The 22,798-nt window shown below is 43.0% G+C and overlaps 1 protein-coding gene and 1 long non-coding RNA gene across 3 annotated transcripts; one reads left to right on the top strand and one right to left on the bottom strand.

The window, feature by feature from the left end:
• Positions 1-866: 866 nt before the first annotated feature.
• LOC308390185 (synapse differentiation-inducing gene protein 1-like) lies at positions 867-7,904 on the top strand. 2 transcript variants are annotated; one of them, XM_080871903.1, is made up of 4 exons: positions 867-1,387; positions 3,659-4,147; positions 6,903-7,040; positions 7,739-7,904. In XM_080871903.1, exons 2-4 carry the CDS (start codon positions 3,725-3,727, stop codon positions 7,895-7,897), a joined length of 720 nt encoding a protein of 239 aa, XP_080728029.1. In that variant the 5' UTR covers positions 867-1,387; positions 3,659-3,724; the 3' UTR covers positions 7,898-7,904. The 2 variants fall into 2 exon arrangements, with proteins under 2 accessions (XP_080728029.1, XP_080728028.1); XM_080871902.1 differs by lacking the exon at positions 867-1,387 and having other exon boundaries at positions 2,557-4,147.
• A 3,900-nt stretch (positions 7,905-11,804) lies between these two features.
• Positions 11,805-20,092, bottom strand: LOC308390186. Its single transcript, XR_013970414.1, has 2 exons — positions 19,970-20,092; positions 11,805-12,361 (listed from the first exon to the last, which is right to left on the bottom strand). It is a non-coding gene; the product is annotated as an uncharacterized lncRNA (long non-coding RNA).
• Between the last annotated feature and the right edge of the window lie 2,706 nt (positions 20,093-22,798).

Genomic DNA, 22,798 nt, shown 5'->3' with positions numbered 1-22,798 from the left:
TCTTATGAATGCAGCCCCATGTTTCCCCCATAAAGTGTCCATCAGCGCCTTAATGCATCTCCCAGTGAAAGTGACAGAGCCTGGGCTCGCACATTATTAACTCCAGACATTTTTATGAGCCTGTGGAACAGAGTGCTCCTTCTGAATAAGATATGTGTCCGGTGTTCAATGGCACTATATCAGTCTTTTACTTTTTGCCACAGCATGATGTCCCCTGATAGACAGATTTAAGTGTGTTTTTCATGCCCCTAAACTACAGACTGAGTCCCTGTAAATGCTATAGCTCCTCTGATCAGTATAATTATTATATTATTCTAGAGTATGATCTGATTCCCATTTTTCCTGTGTGTAATCTATTATGTTACCAATTTGCCTGCATGGGAAATACATCTACATGAATGTTATGCAAGCTGTGTTTACCATGATAAATTGCAGTATGTAATCAAGAGCAGCTCCTGGGAGTGGGGTGAAAGGCACATCCAAATTGGCAGTCTCATGATAAATGCATGGGATTTGTCTAAAATATTAATCAAATCTAAATGTGCAATGAATTTGATAGTGGCTTACTCCTGGGCTATATTTGGAACCAGTTCAGAGCCGTGCTGGGACAGGAGACAATAAAATTAAATTGGCAAATCTTCTCGAAACTAGTGATACAGCTGGACTCATGCGAAGAATGGGAAACCCTAAAAATTAATGTAGCAGAAGGAAAGCTTTACAAAAATGTTTCCGTGTTGTGTTTTTATCTTTAGTGGGCGCTCTCAGCGAGAATAACACCTAATCGTTTCACTGTGAAGGTGCGAAAGTTAGAAGCAGGGCGATCATTTCACGATACAAATCAGATGCGTTTGCAAAGTGGGAATGGTGGCTCACGTGATCACACATTTCAGAGGCTATATTAAGAACCTGATTCGAAAAGGACTCTTATGCAACAATGCAAAATAGAACCGCTGGGAGGAGGCGTAGAAGAAAGAAAAAAGAAGAAAACCGGCCGACACTTTAGATGCTGAATAGAGTTAGACGACCAAGCAAGAGGGAAGTTTAGAAATGTCAAATCCTTAGTCGGTAATAGAGTTCACGCAGCCAATCACTTGGCTGGAGTCAGCTCAGCCTCCGTTGGAGTTGTTTGGAGCCCGAGCCTCGGTGAGATACTGTGCGTAAAATCTGCCTTAAACGCAGCAGCGGCACTGTCACAGCATCCAGAGTCCATTCTCTCACACACGGACTTACTTCCGTTTGAAGGGGAGCTGTTGTTGTTGCTACGATGGCAGTTTTGCGAAAACTGTTAATGTGAAGTGGGAAGGTGGGTCCACTGCTCCGTCTACCTCGACTCAGTTGCGTCGAGGAATGATGCTGAGCAAACCTGCCGGAGGATTTTCAACTACAGGTAAGATGACCGTCGATGTTTAGCTGCTGGTTGCCACAATATGTTCTTAGGCTGCTGTTCTAGGATAGATGTATATCTGAGAGTAGTAGAGTGGGAACAAATAGGAAATTCCCTCCATTGTACGTTGAAAATTAAGTTTTCCCATTTTACGTGAAGCGGACGCACCACAATAGGGGAAATATATTGTGCCTTTGTTTGTGGCTAAGAAAGTGTCATGTATGAATAACCCATAGCAGATTAAACAAAGACAAGGTAGATAGACAGAGGGACAGAGGTGGTCATTAATAATCGCGGAGTCCAAGACTCTCATGTGCTAAGTGCACTCATTCCAGAGTCTGATGAATTATTTGTGGATGTGAGATGTGATTTTTGTTGTCTAATGTAGTGTGTAATGGAATTCCTTGTTATCTGAAGAGCGGCTCAGGCACAGGAGCATATGAGGATGGACACAGTGTTGAAGATACTGAGCTGAGTGTTGTGCGCGTGTACATATGTGTGAGTGTGTGGGCTCACATTCAGCCACTGGCCCACATTATTCATGCTTCCCCACGGCAAATAACTGTGAAAGCTACTGTGGATGCATGAGCTTTTTATTTTTTTAATCATAGGAGGTCAAAGGCTCCAAAGTTCTCCTGTAAATCTGCATGTGTTTAAGGACCGCTGTCTCTGACAGCCAGGAAGTCACTGCATATGGAGGAAATAATGCATCTCTTACAACACCCTCTGCCTGTTTTATTGTTTACTGTTTGTGGAGACTGTCAGAGGCAGCCAGAGAAGTCTAAAGGGTGTAGTTTATGCCACACTGTATACTATTATTTTCAATATAGATAGATAGATAGATAGATATATAGATAGATAGATAGATAGATAGATATTTTGCCAAACTCATGTATTTCTGTATGCCATTATGCTCCACTCAGTCACCTTCCAGACCTCAAAAATCAAAATCTCTGGGCAAAATCACAATCGCATCCAAATGTGCTTGTGCATTTCCATCCCTGCAGCTTGTTTCTCAGTTTTCAGACTTTCAACTAAACAAACACATGACATAACTCAAATTCAAAATTCAAATTCAAATTCAAATTTTATTTGTCACGTACACAGTCATACACAGTACGATATGTAGTGAAATGCTTGGACAACTGCTCGTGACCTAAAGAAAACAAAAAAGGAAAAGGCTATGAATAAGATAGGAAATAAATATGAAAAATTAAAAAGGGTCAATTTAACTAGGAAGGAATAAAATATAAATTAAGGTTAAAAATGAAATAACTGTACAACACAAATTAGAATGAAGGGTAAATTTAACTGGGAAGAATAAGATAAAATATATAAATTAAAGTTGAAAATAAAATAACTGTACAACAAAATACACAATACACAATATAGAACTATATAAGAATGTATGAAGAAATCTAAATATAAATAAATATATACACAATAACAGCAGCTGTACAAGTACAGATACAAATACAAATACAACTGTATTTGTACAAATACAACTCGGACTTATTTTCATAACATAATGCAGCCCCTTTATCTCATTTCGCCATTAGTCACGGGATGAAAAAAATGAATTTGATGGACGAGGTCCACAGGGACTGACCGTTTTGCAAAACAAAGTAGTGTATTTGCTTAACCCCAAATCTGGACACACTCATATCACAGAGCCTCTCATTGGTGGACTGGTTGCCTTAGTGACTGCCTTTCCTGACAGCGTTCTTGTTTTTGTTGTTGTGTTTTTTTAATTGCTATTATTTTACATAAAGCAGTCATTTATTATTTTTTTTTTTTTTATCTTCTACTCATTAGTCCCACTCTTCAGCTGCATTTGAACATCCAGGCGGAGTCGAGGAGGCCACTTCAGACTTGTCAAATTAGTATGCACCGCGAAATACAGCACCAACTATCATCCTTTCTCCACATATTCATTATAGGAAGCTGTGACACGTGGAAGATATTTTTTCACTAAATGTTTATATAAAACTGGAGGGGGGGGGGGTGTGAGATGCAACAGTTGAACATACACCAGATGGTGATTTTTATGGCTCAGACTGGTGAGAGCTTAGGAGAGGGATCCTGATTGTCAAACAAGATGAAATATTTCCTGCATTAGAAATCTGTTCTAGAGGGCACATTTTCATGCTTAGATCAAACTGGAGACCTATACCACACCTAGATTAACTCTATATTCCCTAGAATGTGCTGTGATTAGACTTGACTTCTTTCTTTATGTTTCAGGTTTTATTAACTAGATGACTTTTTTTTCAGCTGCCAGACTGCCCGATATTCTCTGGACTCCATCCTTTGATCCACAAGACGTTTGAACCAGCCCTCATGGAGAGCCTCAGCGAGCTCCAGAACCCCCTGCTGGACAAAACCAGCAGTCATGCAGTTCCTAACGACTACCAGGGCTACCAGTGTGACTACCCGAGCCAGCCTTATCAGGACAGCCTAATTGGCTACTACTGCACTGGGGCCAATGGCAAACATAAGGCTCAGCAATTCTTGGATGCCACCTCTCTCCATTTGGCAGTGGAGGCCTTCTACAGGCCCAGCTTCATCCTGTGCAAGGACGACATCAGCCTTCATAGCAAGGACTCGAAAAGCGAGAGCTTTGAAACCACTTTCACAGAGAGTAAGGCGTCAGATGGCGTTTCCACGGAAAACACAGTGGATAGCGCGCAAGAGGAGAAGGATGCCAAGATACAGACGGTATCCTATGAGGTGGAGGAGGAGCAGCAAGGTCCTGAGTATGAGGTCAGAGGTCACATGAAAGGAAAACATGAATATGTCGTCTGCATAAATGGCAGGGCACCATGCTTTATAGGCATGTTATCCATAGCTCCAAGCATCTGATGCAACATGAGGAAGTCTGTGTTATTAAGTTATTAGAGAAATAATAAACTTATAATTCTTCATTTTTTATACAAGGCATACAGGAATGATTACTGTAGCCATACATGCATAAGCAGCAGACCGAAGCAAGAACCGTTTGGCAGTGTTGACAGAGTAATTGAATATTGAGTCACTATATGAAATTAAATGCGTTTCAACACTTGCTTGTAACTGTCAGGGCCAGCTTTCAGCAGAAAATGTGTCACGGTGCTGTAGTGATGCTTATTATTTCATTTGCTGTTCTATTAGATTGTCGGCGTGATTCACGCGCATTTCTCACTCTTTTCTGCAAATGGTCAATCTGCTTGTGACTCTTTGAAATGCGGTGCGGGGTAATTGTTCGCTTTTGTCTTATAATTACATTCCAAGAAAATGACACATCTGATTTTTATCTATTTCGCAATTTTTCCCCTCTTTTTTGGGGTTAATATAGTCACAAAAAAGATAACATGACAGCAAAAAAGAGCAAAGTCTTTTCAGAAGTGGTGAAAATCTAATTTCACCCAGGGAGGCTTGTGAAGTACTCAGGGCTCTGAGCTGGCAGAGGAAGAAGTATAGCACCCTTACCGAGCTGATGATCACACCAGCTCCTGTCACTCGGAGGCCTGGCAGATAGATTGAGACATAGCAGCAACTGCCATTAATGCCATAAGTAATGTCATGCTTTAACGGTGTTAAGCGAGGCTGTGCTGATTCATGGCCGTCAGAGCAGGTGAGCCCGGAGCCAAAGTTATTCCATGTCAATTCAAAAGCGCAAATGAATGTGATTAACAGTGCTCTGATAAAAAGCTGGCTTTCCAAATGGAATACGAGACCTTTTGCACCTACATTTCTTTACTTTCTCCTCCTGCCTTTGTGTTTGTGCGTGCATCCGTGTGCCGCAGCGCTAATATTCGAGTCATGCCGACTCAGAGAAACTGTGATTAAGAGGATTTTTACAGCTATGGGAATATAAATAAGAGAAACAGAGCAGCAGCTGGGGAAGGTCCATATAGTTCCAAAATTACCCATATATTGTCTGTGGCAGCTGTGTTTACACATTTTCCCTTCACAGTTGCATGTTGCTGCAGGCCTTGTGTACAATCAGCAACAGAGAGGGGGGGAAAAACGTAGACCAAGTCTCTGGCAGGTGATGTTTGACATTTGGGTGATACAGACAAAATAAATTGCAGGTAACAAAGTAACAAGACCCTGTGCATGATGCCACTGTGATTGCCCCTGCTAACTAGGTGCACAGATACGTGCATATGTGTGTGTGTGTGTGCGCGCCCCGGTGTTGAGTCGTCTGTCCCCTTCAGACATTAACAAGGACTAGGAGAGAGCTGTGACAGGGCTGTTAAAGGCACTGAGCCTCGGCGGACCCCCATCCGTTATACTGGCAGACCAGACTGGGAGCGTGTTCCCAGCCGACCGGACTCTGTGTCAGGCAAGCTGTCAGTAAGACTGAATGCAGCAGTCACTCAGAACTGTTATCAGTTCTTGCTACGAAGATAAAAGGAGATTACTGCTGTTTGTACTCACCAGTTTATTCATGTGATGTGATGAGATTATGCAGTTACCACCAGCTGCTGTTTTGATAGATCGTACCCGTCTGTCTAGGTGGACAGTGTTCATAAAGCAGATAAGAGAGAGCTTCGTAATCTCTTTCTTGGCAAAGGTATTTGTTTGTAAACTCTTTGGACCCCCCGCTGACCTCTAAATAAGGTTTCTGAGCGGAAATCCTCTGACTATAGCTCAAAGTTATTACATTGCATCCAGTGTTTTGGTTAATTCGGATGCGCTCAGACGCTAGAAAATAGTTTAGAATATTCTGTGAAATGTGGCTATTTACAAGTATGGTTCCTTTTTCTCTTGCTTGCCTCACTGCCTGTTCCTTAATTACCTCTAAAATGGTCGGTTCAGTTCCCGCCTTACACATCGATTTCTGTTTTTGCACTTTCCTTTTTCCCTGCTTTGATTGATCCGAAGGCAGGAAGACTAACAAATGAAACCTTGCTCCTGTGGGGGCTGTTTATTTAGACAAACATCCTCTCCATGTCTGGGACAGCTAAGAGAAGTAAGGCCACCTTCTCTTAAAGGTCACCTGTGTAGTAGTCACATTGCCATCGTTGCTGCAGGCTCGGTGTGCCCATGTGGCCTAAGTGGCATTCAGATCTATCACTCATTAGCTCCCGTGGCCCTGACTTTCAAGGTACGATGCGTTCAACAGGCTCCTGTTGTACACCTCATAAGATGCCTGGTGCATTAAGGAAAGATGGTGGAGGTCTCTCAGAGTGTAAAAGCAATTTAGCACATAAATGACGCTCTGTCCTGTCACCTTGCAATGATGGAACAATCCGTTAATCCTGTGTTATCTGTCAGACCGCTCATGTGTGTTGACAGAGGCACCAAATCCTCTCTGGCTGACTGAGCACATCCTGTCCTGGGCGGTTGTAGAAAAGGTTAGATACAGTAGAGAGGGAGCATGAGATGTCAAGCTACGACACCATAAAGCTGTCCAAAGTACACCTGGCTTTTTATACGTCAGCCATACTCTGTTATTATGTTTATATATAAGGTTCCACATCCGTTCTTTTTCTGACTTTTAATTTTTCTGTATAAAATCAACGTCTTCCAGAGTGACAGCTCCAGTGACAGTGAGAGTGAGGACAACTTCATTGTGCTGCCCCCTCGGGACTACTTGGGCCTCGCCATCTTCTCCATGCTCTGCTGCTTCTGGCCCTTGGGCATCGTTGCCTTTTACTACTCTCACAAGGTAAAGGCCCAGAGATCTCAAGGATGTCATCAACTCTTATTACACTGCATTCTATTTAAGGTCAGTGAGCACAAGCGTTCAGACAAGTGCAGCCGCAGCCCATTTTCCACCCTGTGACCCTCCTTGCAGTTGTTTCAGATGATTGGCTATGTAAATTAAACAGATTCGGCCCACTTGTCAGTCACCTGTGTTCACTTTGGGAAACCATTAACTCTAAGGTTTTGGTTCACAGTGCGCTCCTGTGTGAGCGACCGACTGCCATTATATTGTTTTTTAACTTGTTTTGCTCATAGCTGAGAACTCATTTGCAATTATAGCAGCACCTTTGGTTGGTCTTATGGTTAGCATCCTGCTGGTCTAAAAAACCATTAGCTTCAAGCCTTCTCACCTCAAACGCAGCACAGTGTTTCTCTGTAGTTTTGAAACACAATAATTGCAGAGACAATTATAGCAGAACAGAAAATAATGTGTCAAAAGAATAAATAAAGGCCAGCCTCATTTTTGATAGGAAACCAAAACACCCAAACAACACATTTGTCACTGTCAGAGGGATAATGACCTAATTGCCATGGTAACTAATGGCTCCCTGAGAGCATTTCTTGTTTTCTCTCTTTTAACTGTGGCTTTACACCTACTCAGACACTCGGTGCTGATGAGTAACACACCAGCTCATTTCACTCTCTGCTTTGTTTTGTCAGACTGGCAAGGCCATTGCAAAGGGAGACTTCTCCAGAGCAGGGATGAGCTCCAGAAGAGCCCTATTCCTGGCTGCACTTTCCATTACCATTGGAACAGGGATGTATGTGGGGGTGGTTGTGGCCCTCATAGCCTACCTGTCCAAGCCTGGACATGTATAGCACTAGGACCACATGCTTGGAGGGTGGAGACGGTAGACATAAAGATGAAAGGAAGGGAAAGGGTGGACAGATATTTGCCTCTCCTGAAGGTGTGCGTCATTGTCGAAGCTGGCTCTCTGCAAAAGCAGAAGCTATATGAAGAGAAAGAACAGAAGGAGAGCAAGAGAAGAAAATATGTGTGGATGGAGTATTACTTGGACAGCATATTGATCTGGATTGAATCTTTATTTCTGGAATGCAACACTCCCGATCCCTCTATAAAAACACAAAAAGACAGTGCTGAGAAAGATGACTACTCTTCCACAAAGACTGTGCTACACTTATCTAAGAAAAAAATGAACTCATAGAGTATGACACTACCTACCTTTTATCACATTAATCATTTACAGCATTTTTATTTGACCTTTACATTCAGTGTACTATCTGTCCTTACTGTTGCAGATTGTGTATTATTCTCTTTGTAAATGAATTTCTTGGAAAAACAGTCAGCCAATGGATTTCTGGGTGATTGTTCATTTAAGGAATACTCGAAAGGGATCCAGTTAGTAAGACGTGATAAGTGGACCCCTGACAGAAAGACAACAAATGTGTCAAGTGTACACAAAGATGCCAAGCAGTGGACTAGAAATTTATTAGTGTCTATTGTGAACTGTAAATTTAGTCAATAAATATATTTGGCATGAATAATTAAACACTCTAATGTCTCATATTCCCTTATTCAATTTTCTTTGACAGGTGCGCCTCAGAGCAGGGATAGTTCTGCACTGGCATGGGGCTAGGAAAAAAGCAAGTAATTAACTGAACTCCAGATTATAATTTGATTTAAAAAAAACAAAATTAAAAACCCCATTCACAACACAAAGTTTCACATATTAAGGGATGTGTTTATGTACAAAATCCCAGTGGACCAAAAGCTCAGAGTTAGCTTAGACTGTCTCAGCTGCTTGATTTCTGTTTCTAGATGTGAACACAGCACCTGCTGTTCAGACACACTGTTTATGATGGGCAGCCAATCACGACAAAGTTGGTTTAACTGGAAGGGAACTAAAATAGTTAGCAGTGAACAATAAAGACTTAAACTACTTAAGCTACATTTGACATAGCTGTTGACGAAAGGTGATTGATAAGCAAAGCTTAAACTAATAACTAAACTGATGAAAGATTAGCAATAGCTATGGTTGGTAAATGGACTCATTCTTACACCGCTTATCTACTCTAGCTGTGTTCTCAAAGCGTTTTATACAACATGCCTCGTTAACGCATTCATCCAAGCACTTGTTCTTTCTATCTAACATTCACACCCTAATGTATGCATCAGAGAGAAACTGGAGACTGGAGCGGCCATGGATCAAACCACCAATCTTCTGATTAGATGACCTGCCTTACCCCTGTGAGCTGACGGCTACCTCAATGTAATCAACAAACAGACAAAACTATTGGTTGGAAAAATGTAATGGTAAAATGGCTCAAACATCCAAGCTAGTCATAGTGAAAAATTTTGCATCAAAACCTACAACACTACGCAAAAGTCTTGAATCACAGCATGTAAGGCAGCCTGAACTCTATGAAGTCTTCAGAAACAGATCTCCAGGCTTCTTGAACGACATTTAAAGCTCTTCTTTGTCAATATGATCCCACACTGCTTCAATAATGTTGAGATCAGGCTGTGGGGAGGCCATCAATTTTCCATCAATTTTGACAAGATGTTCAGCGTCACTGATTGAAATGCAGCCCCAAACCATGACAGTGTTTTACAGATGGCTTTAGATGCTCACTGTTGTACCTCTCATGATTTCGTCAGTACATATTGACAATGAGTTTGTCAAAAATGTAACATTTTTATTCATCAATCCATAAGAACTGTTGCCACTGATTTGCAGTTCAGTTCTTGTGTAATTTGATATACCTCAGCCATTTCACTCCATTTCCTAAAATGACACACTGCACTCTTGAGAGATATGCCAAGTCTTGACATCGACCCTTCAACTGTTTGATGAGGTTTCAGCAAAAAGTAGATTGGATCTGAAGGGCCAGATACATCTCTCAGGTTCTGTGCCATGTCTTAGCAGAATTGTTTTTCCTGTTTCTTAAGGACATGACTTTCAGATACTGCCCATCTGCTGTGGAAAGGTTTTTAAGCCTTCGTGCTTTTATTCAGTTTCCTCAATTGGTTTCTTTTCGGACACACGGCACACTGTGCCAAGAGATGACAAATTTTCAGCTAATAGCTCTTTGGGAATCACCTTGTTGGCACATTAATACTATTTTATGCATGTCCAACAATGCTGTCTTTGAGATTTTTCATAGATTCAACTTAAGAAATGGGAGCAAATTATGTCGCTGCTAGCAACACAGTGCCTTAAGACAATTTATATTTACGTGAATACACAATGCTGGTTCATCCTTTGAGATAGTTACACTTTGACAAAATTAACAACTTTTTTTTTTGTCAAAGAAGTGATCCAAGGTAATTTATTCTGTCTTTTATGAACCGGCATTCTGAATGTATGAGATTATGTTGTTACAACGTGAAAAATGTTTACCGTTTCTGCAGCAGATGTATTTTTAATGTAGTCTGCAACGTCTGTTAAAACAGCTCCAAGTCTCGGTTGATGGAGGCATCCTTGGCTGATTTATAAGGCTGTCAAGGTACATCAGAGAACAAAGGTTGGAAACAAGTAAACGGGACACCGATTGTGTGGTTTGCAAAGCCTGTCAAAGCTTATTGTCGACCACGGAGCATTAGATTGACCACTTACTGTTGCAGGCACAAGCCAGTGCAGTCACTGGCATGTCTCTTCACTGTCGTTTGGCATCACTCACTGTCGGGGCTCGAGGTGACTTCAGCTGCCAGAATGCTGTGAGCAGGAACAGGAACAGTGCCTACACTCTGAAGTCAGAATGTCAAAACAAAATTAGACCAGCGCTTCACTCGGCTCGAAAACTTGGAACCACCACCACGCACGTCCTGTTCTCTTGCCCCACCTGCCATGCATACAGTTCATTAGCCTCAGAGTAATAGCTGTCAGGTTCAACTCTGCAGACAGCATAGCCAAGAAGCAGGAGAAAACAGATCACAACAAACAAATGTAGTAGACACTAATATTTAAATGCTAAGAATCCTACTCATCATAAAATCAATTCAGGCAAATATCTGGCACATTAATGAAAAAATTTCTTGAGTCATATGAAGCACACACAGTCCTGCAACAGACAAATTGTGCACATGATGTTGCTTTAAAGCAGCAGCACAGGTAACCACTTCATATAATAAATCCTGCCTTATCAGCAAAGCGTTTACTGAGGTCATAAATCAGAGTGCATTTTAATTTTACACATAGAATTCCACATCCTTTTGCCCCCCATTCCCAGTCATTAGAAAGGATTCACGTTCAAGGCACTTCTTTAATAGCTTCAGACACTGAGACTGCATCCACCTTTCACATTCAGGTGCTGAAGCGAACAATAAAAAGAGGAACAGAAGAAGCGAAAATGGATGAACAACTAAAATAAGTCTCAAACTGGCCCTCAGCTGCTGTCCAAACCTTTGTGGAACCAAATACAGGAAGACAGAGGCCTAGCTGGCTTTCCACTGCCAGACAAGCAAGTAACAGCAGCTGGCCATGTCCCACACTGCAGAACATGTTAGCCTGTGTTAGCAAAATCTTGTTTGCTCATCAAGACTGTATTGGACAGGCACAACATGAAGTAAGGACATTTGTGTTTGTGTAGATTATATCTTTGTTGAAACAATGTATCTTGGCAATATCACTGGAAAGCTTATTTATATCCACTTAAATGGTGATGTTACGGGTCCCAGATGTGAAGACCACAATAACAAAAAGAATACAAATCTGTAAAAATAAAGGTAGAGTCTCAGAGAAAGAATCACAGGAGCACTCGTGTCTTTTCCCGAATTGCATCTCTTATTTCAGATCAACAAATATAATTTACATCCAGTGCTTTCACTTGTCAGATATGCTCAATAACTGTAAAAGGTAAATAAAAGGCATTTGGCAAATATATGCATCTATGGTCATTACATTTCTCCAGTTTACACTGTTAATCACACTATTCCTTCACTCATTTACATCAGCAGTGCAGATACCATATAATGCCTTAACTGTCTTATTGCTCTCTCACATATAGGGCAAACTCAAAATAGCTTATCCACAAATCCGATATAAGTGCATAAATCTTACTGGATTAGACAAAACACACCTGGATGTATTACTTTGCAATGTAACAACATAAATGTACATTCATTCTCAGCTTATTCTTAACATTTCCACATCACTTGAACCATAAAGTGTATATAAGATATTTTAATCTCAAATAATCTGATGTCAGGGCCTTTACAGTTAAATTGGAGCACCACACACACATATTTGCTTGTTAAATGGAGTTTACCCAGTTTAAATACATCCCGCGGGCTGGCGAACTCTCGCGGTAACTCTCGCGAGACTTGGGGCTGCGCGGCTCGGCTTTACCACCGCGCCGCGCTTCAGTAATTTTCAACTAAACCCCACTTAAGGTTACATCGGCGGTGTCAACATAACTCTCAGTAAACACCGAAGTAGAACAAGGCACAAAACCCTCATACACTGTATTTTTAAGACGATACTGACCTGTAAAAATAAAGGTAGAGTCTCAGAGAAAGAATCACAGGAGCACTCGTGTCTTTTCCCGAATTGCATCTGAGAGGACAGGAAGTTGGTCCGCTCTAGGCAACCGCGGGCGAACGACTACAGTGTCAACAGTTCCGCTTATTATTTCTCACTTTTACTCTCCTCAATTGTTATGGACTACACGTAATGAATGTAAAATAATAATTGTCTTAATTGCTGACATATGTTTTTCTTAAAAATAATAAAATTTACCAAAATGTGGTAGCACATTTGTGTTCACCACACGCTCCCCAACAGCAAAAGTGGCTCCTGACACTTAACTTGATTTATAAAAAAAACCCTTTAAACTAACAAAGTCTCTTTACAGAAGTCCCTGGAATATTCCTGTTGCCCAGGTGTCCTTAGACTTCAGGCATTCTTCTTCCTGAGATTTCTGTTCGATTCAATAGCAAGGAACAACATATGAAACAGGTAAGTAAGGGCTAAGGGTGAGGGGAGAGGGGTAGGGGGGTTGGGAGTAGAGAAGAGGGTAGTAGAGGGAAGGATATGGCGAAGGCTGGACGTTGATGGTGTTCACCGCAGGATGAGCCTGATAGGCTGGTTGACCCAAGGATGGGTAGGTGAAGAATGTGGTGGGACGTCTCTGCCTGCTGGACTGCCTAAGATGAGATGGTGGCTCTGGATGGATGTCATCCCCTGGCTCCACCCTGGGTTGCGGCTCTGGGTCAGGAACCTCTACTGGATCAGGACTGGACTCAGTGACGTCAACTTCTTCTTGAACCTGAGGCATCTCCTGATCGTCACTTAGTTGAGGTAGGTCTGGGTCTCTTAACACAATTAGATCCTCTTCCGGAACCATGGCACTTTTTTTTCTAGGTTGGACACGAGCCCTTAAGACTTGTCCTAGTTCACTTGGACCAGAGCTCCGTTGCGCTCCACTTGGAACTGGTGTGACTGGAGAATGGCCCCCTCGAGGGTATCTGGGTACACCAAGCCAGTACAATGGCTCACCCTCTTCCGAGTCAGTTGTGTCAGGGTTCGGCTCTGGTGTCATTGGTCTTCCGGTGGACTTCTTGTTTCTCTTGTGTGGTCTTGTAGCCTGACTTTGGATAATGTCCACTGGCAAGTCATTTACTTGTAACAACAAGTTCCTGTGCAAGGTGCGAACAGGACGGCCTCCCGCCTCTGGACTCACTTTGTAGACGGGGTTGTCGCCCACTTGCTCCCTCACAATGTAGACCGTTTGCTCCCAGTAGGGTCTCAGTTTGCCAGGGCCGCCCCTTTCACTCAGGTTTCGTACCAGTACTCGGTCTCCTGCCTGTAGCATTACTCCTTTGCATCTTTTGTCATAGTTTGCTTTGCCTTTGGAACTTGACTGTTGACTGTTTGCATTTGCAATGCGGTATGCTTCTGTCATCTTCCCTTTCCATCTTTCTGCATACCCATGTGGTGTCTCAGTGTTGTTTTCTGCCATGAGACCAAAGAGAAGGTCTACTGGAAGACGAGGGTGTCGACCATACAAGAGGTAGTACGGAGAGAAGCCAGTCGATTCATGCTTGGTACAATTGTAAGCATGGATAACATGGGGTAGATGTTCCTTCCAATTTTGTTTCTCCTTTTCTCCCAGTGTACGCAGCATCTGTAACAGGGTGCGATTCAGTCTTTCAGTAGGGTTGCATTGGGGATGTCCTTGAGTGACCAACTGATTCTCGAACTCGCGACCCTGGTCGTGGTGGAGCTTGGAGGGGTAGCCGAATTTGGGAATGTAGTCATTGAAGAGGCGGTCTGCCGCAGTCTTTGCGGCCTTATTCTTGGTGGGATACGCTTGTGCGAACCTGGTAAAATGGTCTACAACAACCAGTATATATTCAAACCCACCTTTACAAGACTCTAAGTGCAGGAAGTCAATGCAAACAAGCTCAAGAGGGGAGCTGGACGTTATGCTACCCATGGGTGCTCTCTCGTGTGTCGTTGGCTTCTTCTGGTTGATGCACTGACACTTCCTTGTGACGTACTCTTCAATTTCTCTCTTCATGAAAGGCCAATAGAACCGCTCTCGAGCCAGGTTCAAGACTTTCTCCACGCCGACATGGCCCATGTTGTTGTGGAGGTGTGTGAGAGCTACCTGTCTGTAGAGAGTAGGTAGGACCAGCTGCTTGCGTCCTGTAGTCTTTCTATAGAGAAGGTCATTCTCCATGTGCAGCCGACTCCACTCTCTCAACAGTCTCTTTGTGTTAGTGTCAGCCTTGTCATCTTCTGTTGGTCTTATGTCCTTCTCTACCATGTCAATGACTTTTCCGATTGCTGGATCTGCTCTCTGCGATTGTACAAGTTGGTCATGACTGATTGACTGTAGGGGTTCTTTGATGGGTAGGTTTGGTGCGGTGAGGTTAAGGGCTGCAATCCATGCTACGTCTCCTTGCTTCGCTCTTCTGCTCCCTTCCCAAACTGCACATACGGCTTCCTCCGACAGTTCCTCTGAGCACTCTCCCATGAACCTCTCAATGTCAAGTGGGCAACGTGACAGCACATCTGCATCAATGTTTACTTTTCCCGGCCGATATTTGATGTCGAAGTGGAAATCTGCCAATTGTCCGACCCAACGGTGTCCAACTGCATTGAGCTTTGCTGTGCTGAGGACATATGTCAAGGGATTGTTATCTGTAAAAATGGTGAAATGTGGAGCATAGTAGAGGTAATCCTTAAACTTGTCACAAACTGCCCACTTGAGGGCGAGAAACTCTAGTTTTCCGCTGTGGAAGTGGTAGTTTTGTTCAGCAGGTGTGAGCGTGCGAGACCCGTACCCAATCACTCTCATCTTGCCTTGTTGGTTCTGATATAGGACGGCACCAAGGCCCCTCTGGGATGCGTCCGTGTGCAATATAAAAGGGCGGGTGAAATCAGGGTACGCTAACACTGGTGGCTGAGTGAGCATGTCGATCAAGCGCTCAAGGATCTCTTGGTGTTCTTTGTTCCACTGTATCAGGGCTCGAGAAGGCTGCTGAGTGTGTTTTGCTCTGCCTCTAGTTGGCTTTGGTGGCAGTGTGTTGGACGGGACTTGGAGCAAGTCATACAACGGTTTGGCTATGCGGGAGAAGTCCTGCACATACGTCCGATAGTAGCTTAGGAATCCCAGAAGCTGCCTGACTTCTCCGACGGTCTGTGGCCTTTTGTGTTTGAGTGCCTGTACTGCCTCGGTATCTTTGGGGTCCACCTTTACTCCATCTGCAGATACCAATCGGCCGACATAGCGAACCTCTTTACGGAACAGCTCACACTTCTCGGGTTTTAGCTTTACACCATGCCGTTGTAGGGCTTGGAGGACTTTCTGTAGCACTTGGACATGTTCGTCAAACGACTTGGAAAAACAAAGCACGTCGTCAAGGTAAGGGATACAGCACTCGTCTCTGAGGGTGTCAAGCATTTCTTCCATGCTCTGTTGGAAGGCTGCTGGGGCATTAGACAGTCCAAAGGGTATCCTCACCCATTTGTAGAGGCCCCACGGGGTAGTGAATGCCGTCAGGTACCTTGAGCCTTCTGCGATGAAACCTTGATGATAAGCTTTACCCTGATCCAGGATCGAGAACCAGCTGTAACCACCTAGCGAGTCTGTGAGATCCTGGATCCGGGGAGTGGGTGTCGGTCTGGCACAGTCTTGTTGTTTAAGAGACGGTAATCGATGCACAAACGTAAAGACCCATCCTTCTTCCTTACGCAAATGACTGGAGCAGCATACGGCGACTGTGACTTCACTACCCATCCCTTGACAATCAGCTCTTGAATATACTCCTTTACTTCCCTGTAGAGGGGTTTAGGGATAGAAGCATAGGCCCTCTGGACTGGTGTATCATCTTTGAGCCTGATTTCCATTTGTAGTGAAGGGATACAGCCTATGTCTGTGCTGCTACGAGAGAACGCCTCACACTCTTCCCTTAACACCTTTTCAACTGATTTCTGTTGGTCCGGACTCAGGTGGCTAAGATCAACTGGGGGTAGCCATGACTCAGTGGACAGTTCAGAAACAGGGGTGGCTGCGCTTACCTCAGCTATGGTGATGGGGCTCTGTGTGGGTTGAGTCAGCTCTGATGTGTTTGTGGGTCGGTCTGCCTCAATAACTTTAGCGACATGTTGAATAGTACCCAGGGCTGTTCTCTTCAGTAGAATTATTTCGTGTTTGGAGTGGTTAGAGATGGGGACCTTAACAAATGGCCTTTGAGGGTTGTTGATCTCCAGGAGCCCTTCCCCAACACTCAGGTGTCTCAAGGTAGTGTTCTCGTCGGGTTCGTACAGCACCAGGGGGTCACAAATGTCAAAACTTTGGGGTACTCTGCACCACACTTGGACTGCTTTTCCAGCAGGAATGGTCACATTGCTCTTCCCAATTCTCACTGTGGCTGGGTCACATTCTGCTCTTTGTGGTACTTGTATGAAGTTTACCATAGCCATCACTTGCTCTTCGTCTGTACCAAAAGCTTTGCGTAGGAGACTATACAATAAAGCACTGGCCTCTCGGTCTGACTCTTGTGTTTGGATAATGGCGCCAAGCACGTTCGCTCCCAGGAGGGGCTGAGGGAGTGACAGCTTACTGACAAGGAAAGGGGCTTGCACAGTAAGATTGGGATCTTCGTGACCAGCAAGAGTGACTGTAAGTTCAACCCACCCATCATAAGGAACTGCTTGTCCGTTAACCGCATAAACTTCAAGTCCATCATTTAACAGCTCTTGGAGGGGTCTCACCTGATAGTTAGGAATAAACCGCTGAACCCACTGTCTGTCCACTAAACTCACTTGTGAGCCAGAATCAAATAACACTGTCACTGGATAGCCACCAATCAAACACTTGAGGAGGCTTTTCTTTCCAACTAGGGGGACTTTACAGCTGTTTGGTGTTAAACTTTGGCAAGAGGTTACCTGTTGCTTTCTCTGGTCTCGCTTTGGCTGCCTTCTTTTTAGCTTACTGCGACGTCTTGCACACTCAGTAGTAAGCTGTGCAGAGGAAGACCTTACTGGCTGGGACTGTGACTCTGCGCCGGCCTCTGGCTGTCCCTCGACAGAGACCGATTCCAGTTTCCCTGAGTTTTGGTCCGCTTTAAACATCCCACCGCTCGGTGTCCTGACTCGCAGCATACAAAGCAATGACTACAGTCCTGCAAGTTCTGTTCAGTACACTTTGGACAAAGGAACGCTTTCTTTTGAGGAGGTCTGTTGGGGTTGGCTGGGGTTTGGAAAAGCGGGTTGGGAGGTGGTTGTGGGGACAGCTGGCAAGGCTTTGCCTCCTGTTGTTTAATTAGGCTGGCGACCATGTTAGTTAGAGTCTCTACTTGGGCGGCGAGTTGTTTGATTGTTGGTGAGGATTGTTCTTTGGCTATCTTGTTGTTTGCTTCGATCCCAGCACTTTGGGCTTGTGCACTCTTTTGGCGGGCGACTTGGCCTAACCTTCGCTGGTGTTCATTTTCATCACTGATAATCTTTGTGACCTCACTAAGAATCTCTTCGTCAGTGACATTGTTGTTTGAGGTGAGAGGTCTTAGTCTTTGTCGCAAGTCTGCGTACTTAGCCCCCAGGCCTTGATAGATTGTGTGGAGGAAAACTTCCTGGACGGTTCTTGGGTCATAGGAGATCTCAGTGTTGGCCTGCTTCGACTGAAAAATAAGCTTCTGTTTAAGTCCAATCAATGCGATACAGAAACTGCTGGGGCGTCTCTTGTTCACTTTGTCTAGCACACATTAACTCCTGGAGCATTTCAGTTGTCGCTTTTTCTCCGAGATGAGACCTCAGAAAGCCCTGAAGTTCATGGAGAGACAAGTCATCTTTGAGCATTAACATGTCCCGGAAAGTGCCAGGCTTCACAATTCTCAACACACCTCGAACTATTTCAGCCTCCACAAATCCTTCTTTAACTCCTTCATTAATCTGCTTGGTGAGACTGTTGTAGCTGATTTCGGAACTGTTGTCTCCAATCTGTCCTCCAAACACTTTGAATTCTCTGCGTGGCAAGTACGAAAGGTCTCTTACAGTGACTGGCTGCTTAGGGCTAATCTGTATGATTGGTTGTGGTTGCAAATTGCTCTGCTGGCGTGCTACAGCAGGTGACCGGGCCCTTACAGTTCCACATAGTCTTAGCCTCTCACCCAGTGTCTCATACGCTTTCCTCAACTCCTCTAACTGTTGTATTTCTGCGTTTGCATAGGGGTTTGGTGATATATCTGGTGGATCTTCCGGCGGTTGTGGGTCTAGCACGGTATTGGATGGTTGTGGACTGGGCATGGCATGTACTTCATTCTCACCAGCTGTTTGCACGGCAGGATTACTTCCTTGGATGACTAGATTAATCAAATCATTCAGCGTCAACAAATGACTCATGCCCTCATCTTCAAGTTGCAATAGTGTATTTGACTGCATGTAGGAGGTGATATAGTCCATACAACCTTCTTTATCATCCTGACTGAGCTGTGTAGTGTCTTTGTTTTCTGATGCGAGGCTCTTAGCGAGTTCGAAGAGGTCTTGACCTTGGAGTGAAAACAAGCGTCTCCTGATATTCCAGGCGAGTTCCTTTCTCTCGGTCGACATGTTGTATGTATTTCTGATTATCCTTCAGCTCGATAGTGACTAGGATGCGTCACACTCCCCTCACTGCAGTACGGTTCCACGTCGAGGCAAAGGTCCCCTTTTCACCTCACTACCTGGACACCTACTCGCTGGCTTGGCTGGAGTAACGGCCTTGTCACAATTGTGTCGTGGTTCTGGTATCACTGGATCTGCCCTCGACGACTGTAGAGGAGAGATCCCGGACGAGCCCCCACAGTTTGTTACGGGTCCCAGATGTGAAGACCACAATAACAAAAAGAATACAAATCTGTAAAAATAAAGGTAGAGTCTCAGAGAAAGAATCACAGGAGCACTCGTGTCTTTTCCCGAATTGCATCTCTTATTTCAGATCAACAAATATAATTTACATCCAGTGCTTTCACTTGTCAGATATGCTCAATAACTGTAAAAGGTAAATAAAAGGCATTTGGCAAATATATGCATCTATGGTCACTACATTTCTCCAGTTTACACTGTTAATCACACTATTCCTTCACTCATTTACATCAGCAGTGCAGATACCATATAATGCCTTAACTGTCTTATTGCTCTCTCACATATAGGGCAAACTCAAAATAGCTTATCCACAAATCCGATATAAGTGCATAAATCTTACTAGATTAGACAAAACACACCTGGATGTATTACTTTGCAATGTAACAACATAAATGTACATTCATTCTCAGCTTATTCTTAACATTTCCACATCACTTGAACCATAAAGTGTATATAAGATATTTTAATCTCAAATAATCTGATGTCAGGGCCTTTACAGTTAAATTGGAGCACCACACACACATATTTGCTTGTTAAATGGAGTTTACCCAGTTTAAATACATCCCGCGGGCTGGCGAACTCTCGCGGTAACTCTCGCGAGACTTGGGGCTGCGCGGCTCGGCTTTACCACCGCGCCGCGCTTCAGTAATTTTCAACTAAACCCCACTTAAGGTTACATCGGCGGTGTCAACATAACTCTCAGTAAACACCGAAGTAGAACAAGGCACAAAACCCTCATACACTGTATTTTTAAGACGATACTGACCTGTAAAAATAAAGGTAGAGTCTCAGAGAAAGAATCACAGGAGCACTCGTGTCTTTTCCCGAATTGCATCTGAGAGGACAGGAAGTTGGTCCGCTCTAGGCAACCGCGGGCGAACGACTACAGTGTCAACAGTTCCGCTTATTATTTCTCACTTTTACTCTCCTCAATTGTTATGGACTACACGTAATGAATGTAAAATAATAATTGTCTTAATTGCTGACATATGTTTTTCTTAAAAATAATAAAATTTACCAAAATGTGGTAGCACATTTGTGTTCACCACAGTGACACATTTGTAAGGAAAATGCGTTTGTGGGTTGAGCAGCAGAGTTGAGCATGTGGGTTGCATCCATGAAGAACTTGGTCAAATCTTCAAGATTTATTGCCAAGATGCATTGCTACAACATAGAAATCATTGATACAAATGCAAATGTTCTTACTTTATGTTGTGCTACGTTTATATACATACCTGTTTGTCTTGAATTAAGGCAAAAGAATGCCTATGTTACTATTTTAAGCACAAATAAGAAGAGTGACTATTGACCTCTGTTTGTTTTATACATATATATATACATGTATGTACACCCCATTCTGTATCAGATAGACTAGATAGCAAGTCTTACAGGAAGCCTGCACCTTTTCTAAATTCATCTGCTTTCTCTTTTTCAGCTTCTCCCCGAGCAAGTTTCTAATGCATGAAATGTGGCTTGATGGGGGAGACGGGGGCGAAAGTGCCGCTCTCATCAATGGGAGCTGTATGGGGTGCTGAAGTGGGCTCACTCTGAGAGAAAGTGCAGCGTTGCATGTGTTTTCTCTCCCTCAATAGATAGGAAGCTTCACCCACGCCTGCTAGCTCACTCACAGCATCCATAGCAAGCTCAGACCACCAGAAGCAAACTGATTTTATTAGTCATCCACCCCCACGTGAATAAAAACTTTCCAAGAGGCAGCAGGTTGAACGTGTACTTCTTCAAATATTGCAGCGAACATGTGAGCTGCACTGTAAGCATCACTGTATGTAATCCAGGCTTTTCGTTTTGAAAGGACACTACATTCTTTGTACCGAGTTTCTAAGTATAATCGCATCTATAATTATCCAATTTTGTCGAGTCACACCCCCACCTTGTCACATCACATCATGAAAATAGACTGAATGCGTCTTGTACGCAGAACTAAAGTGGGACAATCACATTTCTAGAAGAATAACAGTGATGAATGAGCTGCAACAAAAAGCCCAATAAACTGGAATGGAGTGGAAACACAAAAACACATTAAAGCTGAGTGCTGCATAAATAGCGAGCATCATCACGCAACTGAAAGGCATTTTCAGATTATCATCACCGCTTTAATAAATACTTGTCACCTCTTCCTGCTCACAACTAGACGACCGACGAGTAGGCGATATCTTTAGTGGCTGAAGTGGTTGCGAGAAAGAGCGATACCTGCTATCTTTTATTACAGATGTTGTGATTTTTCCCCCTTTTTATTGACCTATTGAAGAAAAAAATTGTGGACATTTCTCTTTTGAAAAAGAAATAAGACTCAACAGAAACCACAATCTAAACTTACCATTCAAAGGGACGTTGTAAATGAGGAAGTGGACATTGTGACCTGAGATGTGGCGGTTATCTCATTAAAGTGGCAAAACCTCTTTGCTTGGTGTTGTGTGACGGATCTTTAATCAAAAGCACATAGTTCAGCTGGTAGATTATAGACTCTTTCATTCTGTCTGAAGTTCATCAGCTTTCATGTAGACAGATAAATGTAAAAATTTTATCTATATTTGATTATTCCGGAGACATTTTTTAGGTCAAAAAAAGCTCCAATGACTTCTCTGGAATGGGTAAAACTAAACTGATGTCTGAAACCTCAGAGATTTCAGCTGTTTATATGCAGACACAAGAAGCAAAGAGCGGCATAGTCCTCAGTCAGCATTTCGACATTGCCAGCAGTTTTTGATGGTGCCATTCAAGCACATTCAGATTCAAATGTAAAAGCTTTTTTTCTTCCTCTCTTTACTGAAATGTGTTTATTTATATTCCATTTGTATTTATTTTACAGACTGATGTCCTCCCTGTAGGATTTGAAAACCCCACACACATACACACTCTTTAAGAATATTCTGGGACATGCTCCAACCTCCCACAATGCCGCATTAAATAGGTAGATACTGGAAATGGATGGAAGAATTTATTTATTAAAATACTGCAGGAGGAAACACGTAACAGCCAGAAAATATAATTTTTTTATTTTATTTATGAGATAAAGAATTTATCAAAAGGAATCCCAAATCTTAGAGATTAAAGTTGCTGTCTGTCACTGACAAAGTTATAAAGAAGAGTTTTTTTGTTTGTTTGTTTTTTTGGCTGGCAGGGTCCCTTTTAACTTGAGATACATTTTGGCAGCTCATTCTAAATATATTTATTAAATATAAGAACAGGAGGATTAACAATCCACAGCATATGCCAGGAGAGAAATACTCTGATTGCTTAATTAAACGATGCATTTTTTTATTTATGTTTTTACATAAACACACAGCCACTTTAATAGTTACATATTACAAATATGTAATCAGCCTTTTATCTACTGGAGCCATCCCTGGGGTTACAAAGAAATGTCTGTAAAAAAGATCAATTGTCTAAA

This window comes from Rhamphochromis sp. 'chilingali' (assembly GCF_963969265.1).
Source record: "Rhamphochromis sp. 'chilingali' genome assembly, chromosome: 21".
Lineage (NCBI taxonomy): Eukaryota > Metazoa > Chordata > Actinopteri > Cichliformes > Cichlidae > Rhamphochromis > Rhamphochromis sp. 'chilingali'.
Note: the sequence above shows the minus strand (reverse complement) of the source record. Positions and strands in the feature narration are given on the sequence as shown.